This window comes from Anabrus simplex, chromosome 7 (genome assembly GCF_040414725.1).
Source record: "Anabrus simplex isolate iqAnaSimp1 chromosome 7, ASM4041472v1, whole genome shotgun sequence".
NCBI lineage: Eukaryota > Metazoa > Arthropoda > Insecta > Orthoptera > Tettigoniidae > Anabrus > Anabrus simplex.
In genome coordinates, this window is record NC_090271.1 from 162,920,432 (window position 1) to 162,939,777 (window position 19,346).

General features: G+C 38.6%; 1 protein-coding gene across 1 annotated transcript in view; it reads right to left on the reverse strand.

Annotated features, from left to right (window-relative positions):
* Window positions 1–19,346, reverse strand: part of LOC136877753 (histone-lysine N-methyltransferase NSD2) — a 386,665-nt gene that overhangs the window by 21,865 nt on the left and 345,454 nt on the right. Inside the window, exon 24 of the mRNA XM_067151960.2 lies at window positions 9,217–9,430. Coding sequence (XP_067008061.2) covers window positions 9,217–9,430 — 214 coding nt within the window. The remainder of the gene's footprint in view (window positions 1–9,216; window positions 9,431–19,346) is intronic.

Consider the following 19,346-nt stretch of genomic DNA (forward strand, 5'->3'; position numbering starts at 1 on the left):
TCTTAACCCTTTCCGCTCGTGTGTCGACCTGAGGTCGACAGCCGTCACTTAGCGTTATAGCTCGTGTGTCGACCCTGAGTCGACACAATGTTTCGCCGCTCATTCCTAGGTTACCTGGCAAGCCAGGACTTTTGTACTTCGTTTCGTAAGTGCTGGTCCCTTCCGGAAACCGAAAGAAACAAAATACGAGTGTTTTAGTTTCTCTTTGGTCGGCAAAATTGCTCCGTTTCCTTGACAATGGAAAGCAGTCGCGTGAAGCAACATGGCGGCGCACAGTCTGACCGAAGCTGAGATTCTTGCGTCTATTTCGGCTGATTTTGTTGATAGTGACCATGAAAGTGACGAAAATTTTGAATCGGGCGATGAAAGTGATATATCCATTAGTGATTCAAGTGATGATATCGATATCAGTGTCGCAAGAAATCATAGAGGAGGCGGTAGTATTATGACTCGTCCCGGTCCCAGTCATACAGTGCTGACTTCAAATATACCTTGGAGATTGTGGAGAACTGGTGATGCAGGATTACCCAAATTTCCTTTCAGGTTAGTGAGTGGATTCATAACGTGTGGCAATAGACCTAAAATAGAACTAGAGTACTGGCAGCTATTTTTTACTGATCAGTTGCTAACCTCTATTGTCCATGAGACGAACAAATTTGCCGAAATGAAAATACAGCAAAATACACCACTTCAGAAGAGATCTATCTGGTTTTCTTGGAAAGCTGTGACTTTAGAAGAGCTGAAGGCATTTATTGGTGTAATTATCAACATGGGGATGAACAGTAAGGCAGAAATGCAGGATTATTTTAGTGAAGACTGGTTGGATAAGCAGGTGTTCTACAAAGATGTGTTCTCTCGAGACAGATTTCTACAGATATTCTGGAATCTCCATCTTTCTTCCCCTGATGCTGATAGGGCAGGCCCACAATCTAGAGGTTCGAAGGTCAGAAATATAGTGTCGTACCTGGACACCAAATTCAGGGAACACTTCGTTCCAGGAAAGAATCTGAGTGTTGATGAAAGCACTGTAGGCTTCAAGGGTCGTGTCGTGTTCAAGTGTTACAATAAGCAGAAACCAACAAAGTGGGGACTCCGTATTTATGTACTGTCAGACTCGAGTACCGGATATGTATGTGCTATTGAACCATATTATGGTTCAATAACCACACAATCACTTGTTAGGCAAGATTTACCCTTCACTTGCAGGATAGTTATTCATTTGGTTACAAAAGTTTTGCAAGCCACCAACGAAACTGGGTTTCATGTCTTTACGGACCGGTTCTATACCAGTTACGACCTTGCAACTGAGCTACTGAAACTAAAGGTCCATATTACAGGCACTGTAATGGTAAATAGGAGAGGTCTGCCATTACAAGTGAGAAAAGCCGCAACAAAGAGAATGAAACAACATGACATTGTTGCACTCCGAACAGATAACACTTCTTGCTTGGTTTGGAAGGACAAGCGAATTATTGCTATGCTGTCTACTTTCTATGACGATTCCACTCAGCCTGTGCAAAGAATAAGACGTCAAGGTGCCGAGGAAATTCTAGAGAAACCTACAGTCGTATGTGCTTATAATCAATACATGGGGGGCGTTGATCTTTCTGACCACTATGCTAGCTCATACCCATTCACACGTAAATCAGTGAAGTGGTGGAGAAAAATGTTCTTCTGGCTTCTGGAGATCACAATAGTGAATGCCTTCCTACTCTTCAAAGAAGGTAACAATGGAATCACCCATCTGAAGTTCAGGAAAAACTTGGTAAGACAACTTGTAGGAAATGTGCGGAATACACAGAGCAGGAAAAGGGGAAGACCTTCCTCAACGGATGAAGAAGTGAGGCTGAATGGCAAGCTACACCTGCTGTACCCCCATCCTGAAGGAAAAACTAAAGATTGCAAGGTTTGCAGTGACAGGAAAGTTGTTGGAGGGAGGAGAGAGACAGTCCACTTCTGTAAAACCTGTGAGAAGCAACCAGGGCTCCATCCAGGCATTTGCTTTGAACGCTTCCACACACTCAAGGCATACCGTTAAGAAAGTGAAAAACATTATTTTGTGCATTGTAAATACCATAAATTAATTAATTTTGTAGTTCCTTCCTGTATATATTGTTAAAACCAGTACTTAATACAAGGTTTAAAAAAATGAAGAATGCTGACAGAAATAAATACGAGTAGGGAGAAATCAGGACTTACAAATAATTCGAGTGGAAAGGGTTAAAAAATGCCACAAAGCAAAAACACAGAACGGAATCCTACAGGACGGCTGATGCTAAGGATGTTTGTGATCGAATCACTGAAGAGTAAGTCGTAGATTTGAGTCTGTTTCTTATATAGAGGTTGCAAATTTATTCGATTCGATTAATTTTGGCGAATATTCAAAACAGTTCCCTGTAAAAAGAGTTAATGCCGTGTGTGACGTATACAGACTACCAGACAAGAATAGACTAATGACTGAGCTTAGCGTTCTGTATGAAAGAACTGATTTCAGAGCAAATGACGGTGCAGTTCCTTTGCTTCAACTGATCCTGCAAGATACCTTCGCCCAAATAACAGAATTACTTAGGATTTTGATTACTATTCCAATTACCACTTCAGAACCGGAAAGATGCTTTTCGAGTCTTAAAAGGATTAAAAAGTTCCTTCGAAATAGTATGTGTCAGGAATGGTTGAATGTATTATTAGCGATTCTATCAATCGAGAAAAAGCTTATCTCGGAAATAATGAACTTCAACCAAAATGTGATTGACAAGTTTTGCAGCAAAAAAAGATCGCCACATGGACTTCATATTGCGCCATTAGGTTAGTAAAAACAATATTTATCTCGTTGACAGTTGCGAAGTATTCATCTGCTTCCAAATTAATGTTATTTTTGTTTGTTCTGAGTTATAAATTGTGAGAAAAGTTTTATCATTAGTATTATGATTGTTGTTGTTGTTGTTATCAAGTTTGAAGTATGCGTTGTTCATCATGGCAATATGCAGATTTAAAACAGCGTATTTAGCTTGTTTTTTGTAGCACGTAGGACGATTTTTTCACGAGCCGTCACTGCTCTTATGTAGTTGTGATCAAGATTTTATGATTAATTATTTTAAATGCAGGAATAATCTTGAACAAAATAAGTATATTCTTATCTAATAAAGTTACAAATAACACATGTTACTCAGAATTCACTTGTTCTGAATTAGTTTTAGAAATTGTTTCACATTCACTGTTTAAAGTTTTTGAGGTTTCACAATACACAGGAATTACATATGATGGAAAGCTGCAAAACACTTGTCATGCAGTGTAACAGAGCACTTCTTACAGGCTTTCACCGTTTTGTTGGAGTACTGGGCACATCTGCTACGCGGCTGATCAGTGAGAATAATATGTTGAGCTGCATTGGTCCGGATAGGATCTTCAACTCTCCTTCTACACTGTAAATGTTGATGAGGTCCGGGACTCAGGCTGGGAAAGTTTTTTAAAAGGACTCATTCAAATAATTTAGCATAGGTCGGACTTTACCCATCTTGTCTCCCGCAGGAAGATTATTGTTGTCTGCTACATGAAGATATCGGAAAATTTCTTCAAAAACTGTTACGTCTCATTGCATTTGATACTAAGTCATTATGTACATCATTTTGTGTCTACCAATACATTAGTCGTCTGGGCAGTACCGTGTAACCAATTAATAACAATATACCAATGAATGTATGCATATCCGAAAGAGACACTGCAAAAGTTGGATTATTCTTAGAAACTGCATACATAACCATGTGCTTCACTATATCAAGGATAAGTTCGTCATGTAAGTATAGTTTTTAAAAAATCAACTGGATGACTTTTTTTCACTCACAGTAAGCGGTGGTACACAGCATGGTAAAACGTTTTTATGGGGAGCAGTTATGGAATCCCCTAGTTTCCATATCCGATTTGTTCCTGCCTTTTTTGGATGCTGGTGCATTGGTCCCCCTTTGGATCCTTGTGTACCTGTAAAGACAGTCTCTTTGTCTGCCGAAGGAGCTGCGAAGCATGGAGGAATATTTTCAACAGTTTCATTCGCACCACTGATAATTTCTGCAGAGGCTTCCAATTGCCCACGACTCAAACGATCTGGGTCGTTGCATTCATCTTCTCCGGAGTCACCATCTGTGTCGACTCCCTGATCATCTAGAGGCGAGATGTAGATATCAATATCACCTGGAATATATTCCTCTTCTAGCAGTGCTATTACTTCATGAGTTGATAGGCCATTATAAACAGGAAAAGAAATGGATTGGAATTAGGTCAGTAAATACGGCATGTAACAGATTAGGTATTCAGAATGACTGATTTTTTTACTGTGAATTCCTAAATACAGCAGTGATCATAGAATTCATATTTCTAAAGTATTTGCTCTAATCTTACCTAAATGATGCAATTGTGTAATAATGATATGGCATGATAAGAGTGCATGATATTCATAACTACCCAACTTCAACAAAAATGTTACTTTTACATCCTGCCCACTGGGTCGTTTTCGACCCATCCATAATTTGGCCAGTTATAGCCATTAAACCATAAGATGTGCAATAGATTGTATATATGCTAAATAATCTCAGTAGTATACAAATGCAAAATATATTATTCAATGATATAAGACTTAAACAAGTTCAGCTGTACTTACGTTTTTCTGAAGCTGGACATGCTAGCTGGAGAAGAATTTTCGACTCACCAACACACTTGCACATCTAGCTCAAGAATGAAAATTGCCTACAGTGTACCAAGAGTGACAATGTGCGAAGTGCATTATAGAGAGTGAAGCAGACCGGGTAACAAACGTCAACAATGGATAGACGGTTACTAATATAATTTTAAATTCACTGGGTCGTTTTTGACCCAGTGGGCATCAATGGGTTAATGAGCAAATCAGTATATTTGGAAGGTAAAAGAGTTTGGAAATTGCTTGGAACAGCTCTTGTGCTGGATCATCCAATGTTTTTTTTTTCAATCTTGTTGAAGTTGAGTTGAATAACAAAAAATTATATAGTTTGATTCACAGATATGGAAATTAATTTTTACAAAACATTATGCATTTTAACAAATACTGAAAATGTTAACATTAATGGAAATAAAACTCTGTAACTGTCAATATTTCAATGTATGTCATATCACTCCAGAATCCTGTATATTTCAAATAGATGTACTTCAGAAAACATGGACCATGCAGACCCTTTCCATATTTTGAACAAATGGTGCGGAATCACTTTCTTTTTGCAACACCCCCCTTTTTTTTTTGCTGGTCTTGCTTTATACACAGCATTCTTTTTCCTTGTTACCTTCCAATTTTTTAAGCCCCCTAATCCCCCCCTCAATCGGATCAACCATACAGTGCTTTTCTTAAAAATAATCCACTCTTTCCGTATTGTCTCAACTATGTCTGCTGTAAAATCAAACCTTGACAATATCTTTCCACCTGTGTTCATGTCATAGAGTATGTAATTATTCAATATCTACCCAAATACATTAAAACCTCACAGAAAGAGAAGATGAACTTGTTCCAAGAATACAAGCAGCTTTCTAGTTTGTTTGTGACACACCACACATCCTGAACAGAGTCCAAAGGTCTACCTCTACTATACCGTTGTAAACTGTGCATCGAAGTAGGAGGGGGCCATGTTGGACATCTACTGTAATCAAACCATTGGATGTGTTTCTTTGCTCAGTATTTCATTCCGTTCACAATGTTGTGAGTGAAGGAATACACAAGAGTGGGGTGGCAGTGTTGCGTCTTCGAGCATGTCAAATAATAAAGAACGTTACTGCAACCAACAGACAAGGAGAAATGATCTGGTGCATTGCTTGACTGACAAGTGTCTTAATTACAGTGTGTTGTTCTACTGTGTGTGCAATTATGGCTGTTTAATAAACGAACTGTGGATATTTCCTCTAAGAGACAAGGACACTCCTGTGCGAGTTGAACGACGAAACAACATCTAACAGTTCTCCGTCAGCTAGTGGTTATTTACAGCGGTGTCCAATGATTTGCATATGGCTAACACCACTCAAATAGATTTGGTGATGAATTACAGGATCAACATTTACCGGTTCCCGTTTACAATTGTCTTATTACCGATTAGCAGTATTAGAACTAACAGTTCTGTGTATATAAATGAATACATGGAAGAGTCTTGATGATGAGTATGCTCAAGATGTTGGAACCTAGTTATTTTCAAATTTACTCATAATTTCAACCCAGTTTTTAATGTCAATTTGTATATATTTGTTTCATTTGTTTTGTCAATTGTGTGCATGTACATTTGTTTAGTTATTAGATGTTCTTCATTAAGGCTGAAGATGGCCAGCCCCGGCCGAAACTAGTCCCTAATTAATGTAATTTAGAATATTGCATATTATAGTATTGAAAGGTCGACCATCACTACATTAATTTAATAATTATATAGTTTTGATACACTCTGTATAGTACGTTGCTGTACTGTGGCTTTGTTGGTGGTGCAGGCCTACACGGAACATCCACACATTTATTCTCAACCGCAGACTTGAAACAGACACAGTAATGACAATTCCTTAATCAACTGCTCATCAACTTCATCGATAACTATCATGCATAGCAACTAAGGATGTTCCCTTGCGATCAACTTTTATAATGCAGTAACATCTGTCAAGCCAGTTCCACAGTACAAGAATATTACTTATTTAACATGAGCATGCTCACAATTTGTGAAGAAATATTTGGTGCACAGCAAATTTTAAAATCCCCTTTTCACCATTAAGTGAACATTTTGAAGACAAAGATACAATATTATTATTATTATTATTATTATTATTATTATTATTATTATTATTATTATTGAAGAGTGCCATTTTAGTATCTAAGACTACGTATGTATTCAGCTGAGGATGGCCCATTTTAGGGCTGAAGCTAGTCCTGTGTTCAATTATAAAATATAATTTCATTTTAAAAGAATATTGTATTGATTAGGTGGAACATCCACCACTTGAATTTTAAAAAGAGTAAATAGGTTTCACAAAGTTCAGCCCCTTCTAGATTATTTTCTACCAATATCTCAGCCCTTATACAAATCCAAACAACAGCTATCAGTGGATGAAGGAATAATCCCATTAAGATGACATCTCAAATTCAGAACATACAACCCAGGAAAGTTAACAGATATGGTATTTTGGCAAGAATGGTCTGGGAGGCAAACACTAGTTACTTTAAATATGAAGCATGGAGATATATACAGGTGGAGGGATAGAAACTAGAGCAAACAATATTATCAGTCTTGAGCCCTTTCTTGGCATCTGGCATCACATATACAAAGATAATTATTATAATAGTGTGCCCACTGCTAAAACCCTCCTCACCGGGCGAGTTGGCCGTGCGCGTAGAGGCGCGCGGCTGTGAGCTTGCATCCGGGAGATAGTAGGTTCGAATCCCACTATCGGCAGCCCTGAAGATGGTTTTCCGTGGTTTCCCATTTTCACACCAGGCAAATGCTGGGGCTGTACCTTACTTAAGGCCACGGCCGCTTCCTTCCAACTCCTAGGCCTTTCCTATCCCATCGTCGCCATAAGACCTATCTGTGTCGGTGCGACGTAAAGCCCCTAGCAAAAAAAAACCTCCTGAAACACAAAACTCAAGTTTGTGCTACTATTAGGGAGAACAGTGAGTTGCCAAGTGATGTAAAATCTTGTTCTAAGGAATGACAGTACATAGAGGAGAGATGATGTTTGTGTGGAGAGGGGAGGTCGTGCTTGTAGTTTGGAAGGATGAAAAGATTGTAGAATGGTATCTACCATCCATGGTGCCACTGTGCAACGTACAGGCAAACAAGATAGAAAGACTGGGCAGGTTATTATGAACCCTAACTGTATAATTGAATATAATAAATACATGGACTTATCAAGCAGACCAGTACTTATCTTGCTTTACTCTTCTGCATAAGACAATCAAGTGGAGCTATAAAGTATGTTTCTATCTTGAAAACTGTGCATTATTAATTGCATTCAGGCTGTATTTTAGCTTAAACACCCAAAACAAGTTAAGATGCAAGCAGTTTCTCATGGGAGTGGCCATGGCCTGGTTAACTGATGATAATCAAGGCTTCTTCAAACTTGTCCATGAGGGCTCCAAGTAAGGACCCATTTGGAAGACTGAGGTCAGATAAAGAATCATGTCCTCCAGGAAATTCCAGCTACAGGTGTGAAAAATAATCCTGCAAGATTAAGTAGAGTGTGTTCCAGCAAAGGCAAACTGAGTGAAATGAGGTACACCTGCACAAGTTGCTGCGTGCTCCTTCCCAGAGGTCATTGCTACACAACTTACCTGACCAGAAACATCATTAGGACTCTTTCAGAAGGTCTCCGGTAAATTTCATCACAATCAGTACAAGGTTAGTGAAGCTAGGCTCAATTGATTCAATACATGTTCTTTAACATTAAGTTGCTCAGAAAATGGTCAGGCACAGGGTATATGCAGCGTGAAGAGCATCTGGTCAGCAATGTGTTAACCTTAAAATTTATTAGATTCACCATGTACATCTCCAAAATCTTGCTACGTGATAAGCAGGAATCAGTCCATCAGCAGCTTATAATACAATGCCATATTTAATCAACATGTTGAAACTTATATTTCAAGAAACCTTTTTTACGGTCATAACAAACTACACTAGAAGTTAGACTCTACATTTTGTCAGTTGAAAAATAGATTTGAAGACCATAGTTTCCTATTTAATCAAGGAAGAACATCTTATCATCAGTAAGTTACCATTTACAAATTCAGTATTTTGCCCCTTTCTATTGATAGGTATACAATTATGTAATTTTTTTTTTTTTGCTAGGGGCTTTACGTCGCACCGACACAGATAGGTCTTATGGCGACGATGGGATAGGTAAGGCCTAGGAGTTGGAAGGAAGCGGCCGTAGCCTTAATTAAGGTACAGCCCCAGCATTTGCCTTGTGTGAAAATGGGAAATCACGGAAAACCGTCTTCAGGGCTGCCGACAGTGGGATTCGACCCCATTATCTCCCGGATGCAAGCTCATAGCCGCGCGCCTCTACACGCACGGCCAACTCCCCCGGTAATTATGCAATTAACCAGAGACACTGTTGCGAGTCTTATTGAATGAGACAAAATTATTCCACAGGTTTAAGGAATATTACACATACCTTGGACATAACCTACATGACTACGACGGTCTTAATTGGAGCTGTGAAAATTTAACTTACATTTTGGTTGACGCTTTAAGTCAACACATTCCAAGTGATACATCTTTGGACAAGTCTTGTTATCGCACATAATTAACTGACCATCCTTCCCACACTTGAAACAAACATTTTCTCCATCTGCCATCTTCAGCCTTTTTCCTTTCCCCTTCTTCTTGAATTTGAACGCACGCTGAATATCTAACCGAGATTTCTTATCTTCATCGATTGCAGTTTGCTGTGAAAATACAAAAGAAACAAAGATTATGTTTATTTTTAACAAAACAACAAGTGATCAAGCAAAGTGCTACAAGATTCAATTACTAGACATGATTTTGTGTAACACGGGTAGAATTTTGGTCACAAAATCTTACAAAAGCTATGACGCTATGACTAAGACATATTTGTGACCAGGGTGATGTGTGGAGTAGCAATGAATGAATTTCATTTTGTTGCCATGACAACAATGTTTGAGGTCGGCTCATTCATTTCTGGGGTTAATTGCGTGATTTTGTGGTCTACAGATTGCCTTAAAGGAAATGTTAATTAGACCATCGAAAGTAAGAGTGAACATCTCTCAAAGAAGCATAATCCTTGTGTTATTTTGCATGGTATATAGGTTATGTTAACCTTTAATGTTGTACAGGAATCTATTGTGGAACTGAATCCAGTGGTGAAACACTGTTTAGAAGATCCTACATAGAGCATGGAAGTTCAGATTTTGATGTCATGATTCGGTCACCCAGTACGCTGTGATCCAAGTTACACCTCACATGATATTGAATAATGAAAAACTGTACGTCGGTTATGGTAGATGCCCTGTACAAGAATACGTGTCTGTAATATGATGTTATAATTGTAATAGTTTTGATCACACTCGTGTAGATTGTCAACTTCCTAAGAATTGTTCACAATGTAGAGAATGTCCTAATAAAAACGTATGCTCTAATACTCAGGCAGCCTGTGCAAACTGTATGCGTTACAATAACAGGACAGTGAATAGGCCACAATTCAAGAAGATTGATGTAAACAACCCTGTAACTTCCCTGGAATGCCCTGCATATAAGAATATTATTGATATAATAAAATCAAAAATAAATTATGTTTGAGCTGCATATCTACATACAAAATTCACATAAATCGATTGTCCCTACTAATTAGTTACTTCAGAATGCAGGACGTCATGGACTGGTCTATTCTGTTCCTTCAGAAATCAAAATACTATACGTGTAGGAGCCTAATACATAGCAGAACATTGTGGGCTTTGGGATGGGTCTTAGGGTGTACTAACCCTATCTCAAATGACCTGGGAGATAAAGTAAACACCAAAAACACATTGTAAATGTGATGGTACTATCTTTCGGTAAGGCGTTAAAAATACTTTACATGTGTTAAGTAATGTTGTTTCCACGTAACAGTTACGTACATCACCTAAATCCGTTAATCTTCACTTTTAAAAAGCTGTTTAGTTTCAATTTATAATTGATATTCGTGCATTAAAGTACCTTTCGAGAGGGGCGATGTGTCAACAGCAGAACAGGCATTGCAATATTCAGTAGCGGCTAGTTCAATTAACATACAACCCACGTGCTTTCTGTTTACTGCTGTGTTCCGCGTTTTATTGGGGTCCCAGTGACTTTGCATATTATGAGTTTCTTTTGTGCTAATATTTAGTAATACATCTTTATTAATAAAGTTGGTAGTCAGTCTTTGTCTTGGTGTACAGGACCAAGTTCTCTGTTTTAATTTATGTTACGTAAACTTTGTTAAAGTTCCATGTGGAATGAAGATAGATGAGCCCAGCATTTCTCATGTAAAGCATAAGAAGGGAAAAGCATTAAGCAGAGGAGATAAACAGTGTGTTCTCAAAGTTTTTAAGAAGTTTAGTGACGCAAATCCTGGTAGTACTCTCGAAAATGTGACGAGGTTTGTAGCCACTATTACTGACACTTCCAGAACTAGTATTTATCAAGCTAGAAAGGAACTTAAAAGTGTAGGAACAGTCGTTTCATCGAAAAACGTCTGAATAAAACAAAGTTAGTGGACAAGTATGATAGTTTCATTAAGGACGCAATTTGGCAAAAAGTTCATGAGTTTTTCTTTAGAAGTGAAATACCAACAATTGACAAGAGTGATGAAACTCTACCTTCGTTTTCACATGCAACGCTTCATAGGTTTATGAACTTCAAATTTCAATTTTATGTCACGTAGTCACCAACCACTGCTTATTGAAAGGAAGGAAATAGTTTTGTGGTGAAGACGTTATTTGCGTCAGGTAAGAAAGTAGGGTCCACCTATTCAATACCATTAGCTCTACCCTTTGATGGTGATCAATTGTCAATATGGACCATAATGAAATTAATAACTTACGATGTTAAGATAAGAATGTTTCGGAAGGAAGGAAGACTAATTTACTACTTGGAAGAGACGTGTGTAAATTCAGGACACAGGCCTACCTGTGCGAAAGTATGGACTGATAAAACTATCGAATCCAGTAAGCACGCATTCTTGAAGGGATTATCAAATGGCTTAAAGTATCCTTTGGGGAAGGGGAAAAGCTTGATAATTACGCATATCGGCAATGAGAAAGATTTCACGGAAGGAGGGTTACTGGGTTTTGAATCTAACTCCATAAATGACTATCATGAGTAAATGAATGGAGACGTATTCGAAGAATGATTTGTGAATGTTCTTTCTCGTCTTGAAGCCAATGCGGTAATTGTTATGCACAATTTGTCTTACCATTTGGTTAGAATTGAGAACCTTGCCAATCAATCGTGGAGAAAGGGAGATATAATTACATTTCTGGATGGGAACGGAATCCCTTACGAACCGAACAGTGTCAAGTTGGAACTTCTTAATGTCATCCCACAGCATATTAAGGACTCATGTGGCATGTATCGAGTAGATGATGTCACACTGCAATTGGGAAGGCAAATTCAAGGTTACCTCTGTACCATTATCTTTAAATCCAACTGAAATTGTGTGGAACCAAGTTAAGAGCCATGTGGCTTGGAACAACAAAACCTCCACCCTTCAGGAAGTAAGAAAACTGCTGCTGGAAGGGATTGAACTAGCGACCCTCAACTTTGAGAAATTCCATCATCGAGACGGAACAAAAACAAATGTGGGCTAGACCAGTTAGTAGACGATGCCATTGAACGGATAGTGATAAACGTAACCGACTGACAGTGATGGGAGGGGTTTGAGTAACCTATCTTTCTTCCGCAGGCGACATTGGTGAGTACATTAACCTTCAGAATTGTATTGAATATCATCTTGATTCATTCTGGTGATTGTATAAATGTTGCATTCTTCTTATAACATGTTAGTTACAGATTATTTGAACTAGTTATCGATTTCACAGTTTCGTGACTGATATTTTTAAGCGACTAGCATTACAATGCGCACGAGGCTGGACTTCTTATTCTAAATCCCAGGCAATTTGGGATACAGAAGATCATCAACCAAGAACCGGTGTTATTTCAATCTCGAATAACGCCATGCTCGTTAGATGTGTTCTCCAGATTATGTTGTGATGTCTGTATCCTTTGACAAACTCAATATGTATATATGTAACGTATGCTGATCTCCCTAGTAATTTCGATGCCATTCTAGAAACTCTTGAAATGGTTTGTGAAAATCTAGGTGGCCATCATATCATTATATTGGCAGATTTCAATGCGAAACATCACGCATGGGGCAGCTCATTCGGTGATGTTAAAAGGCAAAAAAATGTATGAATTCTCTTGCTCTCACCGAGACTTTATTCTGTATGACTGCAAGATTCCAACTTATGTCCATGGTAACACCAGTAGCTTCTTCGATATTAACGTATGCAGCGAGTCGTCGTTAGCACATGTTTCAGATTGGCAAGTCATTGAACAGACCTTTTCAGACCATGCACTTATTAAATTTAAAATAGTTTACCTTATATTAATGATTGCCGACTGATACATACATAACGAGGAAGTGAAGTTAAAAAATGTGAAATGGAATAATTTCGAATCAGCTGCTAAACAATTATTGGAGCATTTTCTGAGGCAAATATCGTCTTGCCATTAAAGAAGGTATTAATAGCAATGTGCACGGGATTTTGGAACATATACAGGTTTTGTGTGACCCTCACTTGCAGCAATTCCCTAGAACACACAACTACTGGTAGACAAAGGAACTAAGAATTATGAGAGGTGAATCAGGAGTGACAAGTGTATAAAGCCAAATATTATGAGTGAAAGAAGAATATAGAACAGAGATTAATCAAATAGTAATTCTAAATTCCCATGGAGGGAATTAGATATTTTTCCACCAATAGAGCATATCAAAAATCAGATCAAAAATTAGATTTGATATGCTCTATTGGTGGAAAAATATCTAATTCCCTCCATGGGAAGTTAGAATTACTATTTGGAATTGCTAGGCGGGCATTAATTCCATTGTGGAGTTTTATCTCCCGTATGCAGTTATCAGACTGTGCCACATAAGAGGCTTCTGATAAGTTCACCTGCATACACCCCAGCATCAGTGGGTAGGGTCTGACACATCCCACTCTGACGAGTCTAGTGTCAGACCTAAGACGAAATGCTGGTTAATAGAGCAAACGCCTGAAAAGCCGTACATCTAATTTTTGATCTGAGATTAATCAAGCTAAGATCAATTGTTGGAAACGGTTTTGCTCCTCACAGAGGGGTCAGAATCCATAGAACATAAGTGTATAAAATGTGCAGGAAGCCAGAGAGACTATATCAAACCCTGATGACTCTGGTAGGGGATTTACTAAAGATCCGTATCAAACTGCTCCTGAAGACTCTGTGTGATACGAATAAAAACCTTACAATTTGCACAAAACTAATGGTGTACCAGGCTGTAGTAATCTCTACACTTATCTATGGCTGTGAAACGTGAACCTTATACCGCCGTGACATAAAAAAGATGGAGCACATTACCAGCAAAAACTATGCTCCATCATGAAGATCAAGTGGGAAAACTAAGTCTCTACTGCTGAAGTTCTCGAGAAAGCATGTGCTAAAAGTGTAGAAGCATTGGTTGTTGGCCATCACCTCAGATGGGCAGGAAATTTGCACCATATCAATGACACCAGACTACCGCGCCAGATCCTCTATGGTGAACTTTGGTCTGCTTCAAGACCACGGGGTGCCCCCAGAGACGTTTCAAAGACCAACTAAAACAAACCTCAAAGATGAAAGAAATAAACCCACTAACCAGGGAATCACTTGTCAAGGACCGTTTACTCTGGTGGCCAAGTGTCTGTGCCTCAGTTCAAAACTTCGAACAAGAACGCCGCAGACATGATGATATTAGCGACAGGAACACAAACTTCACCAAACCCAGCCAAGATCTCTCCCGTCCCCCAGCTGCGTGATGTGTGGACGTATGTTCTCTGCAAGAATTGGCCTGTACAGTCACCAGAAGTTCGAAAACAAACTGCTGTGAATTGAAGTGAGCTATTAGCCAGGAAATCTGTAAACTCTGAAACGAGTAACTGCCGACGACGATGATATCAAACTGCTGAAGTGCTAGGTGATGCTTTCTTTCCAGCATATACATGCGACAATACCAATATACCAGTGTTTCGCCCCCAAGTGTGCCAGTGTAAATTTAGAAGTTATTTTCAACGGTTTAAAATACAATCACCAGAGGGATACCTTTGTAAGCACCAATCAGAACAAAAAGTAGACCATTTAATTTTCCATTGTCCACTACATGCTACTAAAGGAACAATTTGTTGGACACCTGAATTACTGCAATGAAAACTTTCCCTGCCAGTTTCTGATATATTTGTGAAAAGGTGTTGCACTTCAATTTTATCTGTTTCTTATATAATGTTTTTAACTCATTGTAATATTCTTTGCAGTACTTTGTTCTATGAGGTAATGCTTTAATAACATTTAATATTGTATTGTTATAAACCAGTAGTATTCAAACTTTTTAATTGTTTTACTTCGTACGCCTGAAGCATGGGTAAACTGCGATTATACCAGAAATAACAAATGATTTTTGCTGGCTGCCAAGTAATATTAACAATAATAACCAACATCATCTTCCGTAGCTTAGTGTCCCTGCATGCACTGGGGCATAAAAGTTGTGGCTGGAGATTAAAGGTCGCATGCCCTTCCTTATAACAGGAATCAAGCCACGGTCGCCGAGATGACAGGCAAGCAACTAAGCCGCTACACCACCCTGTTCCCCAATAATAACAATGACGCTGAGCGAAAGAAACCTCATAACTCCTTCTGAGTAAAGTTTACAGAAGAAGCCCAAAACTGAGTGGTCAGCAATCGCCAGGCATTTTCACTGCTTAACGATAGCTCAATTATTCGACCATTGGAGTATTCTGTTCCCTTCTCAGGTAACGTGGCAAGCCTTCACAAGACAGATGGAGAAACATGGTTTTCTCATAAGTGGAACTGCCTAGCAAGATATGCGTATATTTTTTTTGCTAGTTGCTTTACGTCGCATCGACACAGATAGGTCTTATAGCGACGATGGGTCAGGAAAGGGCTAGGAGTGGGAAGGAAGCAGCCATGGCCTTAATTAAAGTACAGCCACACAGCATTTGCCTGGTGTGAAAATGGGAAACCACGGAAAACCATTTTCAGGGGTGCCGACAGTGGGGTTCGAACCTACTATCTCCCGAATATTGGATACTGGCCACACTTAAGCGACTGCAGCTATCGAGCTCGGTAAGAGTATAATTATCAACATAACAATTACTATAGTACTACAGTAAAACCTCGTTAATTCGAAGTCGTTGGGACTCAAAAATCGGACTTCGAATTACGTGATTTCGAATTAACCGCCAATTCGCAATTCAGAAGTACCAACCCTTGCCGCGTAACGAAATATTCTAAGGCCCGTTACTGCATGCAGTTAACCTTGATTCACAGTTTAAACCTTTCAAATGCCATGAAAAAAGAAATATTTCCTAAATTTATCCAAAAATGTGCATTTACAGTATTCAAATAATGCACTTGCATATCTCATTGGCAAATATAACCTCACGCAACGGAAGAACGGAAAAAAAAAGAGAGCACGATTCAAAGACGAGGAGAAATCTATGCTGGCTCCCATGTGCAAGTGCTTTATTCATTGGAGTACTATACTGTATGCATTTTAGATGCCTTGTATTTACACAGAAAGGACCCGATGCCCTTAAAATCAAACTTTCCTATGACTCTAACCTTGTACGATTTCCCGCCATGGCACTTCTCTCGTACTTAAGAAATGTAAACACTTGCCGCGTCACAAAGTATTCTAAGACCCATTAATACATGCAATCACCTCGATTCACAGTTTAAACCTTTCCAATGCCATGGAAAAGCTATTTCCGAAATGTATCCAACAAGGTGCATTTACAATGTTCAAATAATGCACTTGGATAAATCACTGACGAACATAACCTCACGCAACGAAAGAAAAAAAAAATCACACAATTCAAAGACGAGGATAAATTATGCTGGTTCCCCTGTGCAAATGCATTATTTTTTGGATATCTGTACTGTTTACATTTTTAGATGCTTTGTACTGGGATGGAAAGTGCCCGACACCCTTAAAACATTGTAGCTTATCGAACTTTTCTATGACGAGGGGATAAAGTTTCTCGCTTCCATGTCAACGCACTACAATGACCCCATCCCCGACCCTTGTACGATTTTCCGGCTGGCACTTTCTCCTTTAAAACCATAAGACCGTTTGGGCTCGCATTAAAATAAAGCAATGCAGTTTCATCGGCAATGACAGTATTGTTCGGTGCCTACGAATTTAATATATGAGCTACGCTTTTTCGTCAACTGTCGGCATCGCCAGTGTTTGCGCATTCTATTTTCCCGCACACTGCCTGTTGCGTGATATTACGGCGTTCCTTAAAAGGTTGAATACAAAAGAATTCCGATTTCATTCAACTTGCCAATCATGAAGCGCACTGTAGACCCACCGAAGTGAGTGTAAGTGCGGAAAGCTACCCCTCTACGTTCCGGAACACGCGTTCTATTATGACGCGGATAAATTTCGAGTTGAAATTACTCTGTAACATACTATTGTTTTAAAATGTAAAGGCAGTTTCGAATTAAAAGACTGAATTTCGGTAATGGGGCCGACAATGTACTTCGAATTACGAATTATCCGTATTTCGAATTAAACAATTTAAATAACATGCAAAACTGTATCTCATGTTTCCGGGAATAAGAGCTTCTTCGAAGTATGTGGGATTTTGAATTAACCGATTTCGAATTATCGAGGTTCTACTGTATATACACTGCTACTGAAAAAAATGAATCAAATGAATGGATTTCAAAACAATAGATTAAAAAGAGCTATACAAGATTAGTAAGCATTCACATACCTAATCAATGGGAGGTACAAACTGGCATATTTTAGAACAAATAGTTCAGAAAGGGGACTTGGTGTAGTGGTAGGAAAAAAACTCCACTAGATCAAAACAAGATTTTATTGAAACAGCAGCTACGATAAATTTGCGTACCCCTCAACATGACCCTGCATACCCCCAGTGATATACGTACCACACTTTGAATACCACTGTTATAAACTGCAGCCCTAACATACTTATAGGCAAAATAGGACTACCTTCCTAGGAGAATAAGTAATAATCATAAACTAGTCACTCTTGCATAAATATCAGTGACTATGTGTGTTTAGATATCTCTCTTTAATGTGTAATTATTGGCTAGTTTATGTGGTCATCTTTGTTAGTGGAACCGCACGAAACATGCTTCATCTAGGGAACCAGAAGTCTGGGAGATAGGAGGCATCTGATAATTTTAGCATATGCACACTTTTTTTTTTTTTTTTTTTTTTAAGCATGAAATTTCCAGGTACTGATGGATGCAAAGGGCACCGTCATCTTGTGTCGAACCCATTATTTCTAATATGGATACTCTTTCTATTAAGGGCAAAGGACCATGTCGATTTTAGTGATATCATCCATGAATGTGTGGGAAGATGTAGAGGCTGGAGATTATGACTCGCGGAATCTATTCATGAGAAATATAAGGGCGTAGGGATGCTGGCAAAAAAAGAAATATTAATGAAATGAGGGTAAGCCATATGTGCCCACTGTCGACATTTGTCGACGTTAATATCTGAATATTGTCGATCTTATATTGGTAAACCGGAAGAATATTTTTGAGGTGCATTATTTACAGTTCATTGTTAGATACTTACTGTGCAGCACAAAAACAAGAAACACTTGGCTTCGTGCCTTATCGCGTGGCTGCGTATGAAATATCATTCCATATACACTCAAGAGGATGACGCTTCTGTCGCGGTGAGTAATATTTTCTTATAATATTGTGACAGTTGAAAGTAAGATTGGACTGTTGTGTTAAACGTAATAATGAAACATGCCTTTAACAGATTTTGAATTCATTTATGGCTGATTTATTGTTGCTTTTGTCTAGCAAAGCACAAAAGTTCCACATCGACATATGTCGACAGTGGGCACGAATGGGATTGCCTCAGTACTGTTATAGAATTTTCATTCATTCTTTTCAGATTGACTGTCGAGCAGATCGTAAACATCCTGGAGGAATCACAAGACATCCTAGATGCTAATATATACATAGAACCACCTGAAAATGCTTTCCATAGTGACGGGGATAGCGATGATGATTATGAAACAATGGAGATGACAGTCAACCCAAATGTAAGAAGCAAAAAACTAATAAGCAAGCAGGGCCGAGCACATCTAATCATGTGAAAACCAAACCAGGATGTGTGGGAAAAGCATGACATTATGAACAAGCCAAGCACAGAGTTTACTCGACCAAACTTTGTAAACAATGAATATTCTCCAACGCAATTGTTTGAGCTGTTCTTCGATAATGAAATACTTGATTATATCATTCAGAGCACAGTTCAGTACTCGAATGTTGAAAAAGGTAATGCATCATTTTCACTGGGAGGGAAAAAAAAAAAAACACCTGAACTTCGGCTGTTCTTTGCAATATTGTTTCTTTCTGGTTACAATGTTATGGCTAGGACAAGAATATACTGGGAAGCCGCTGAAGATGTACATCATGTTGGGGTAAGCACAGCAATGTCACGCAATCGCTTTGAAGAAATTCTTAGATATTTACATTTTTGAGACAACGCTAAACTAGACTGCAATGACCGTT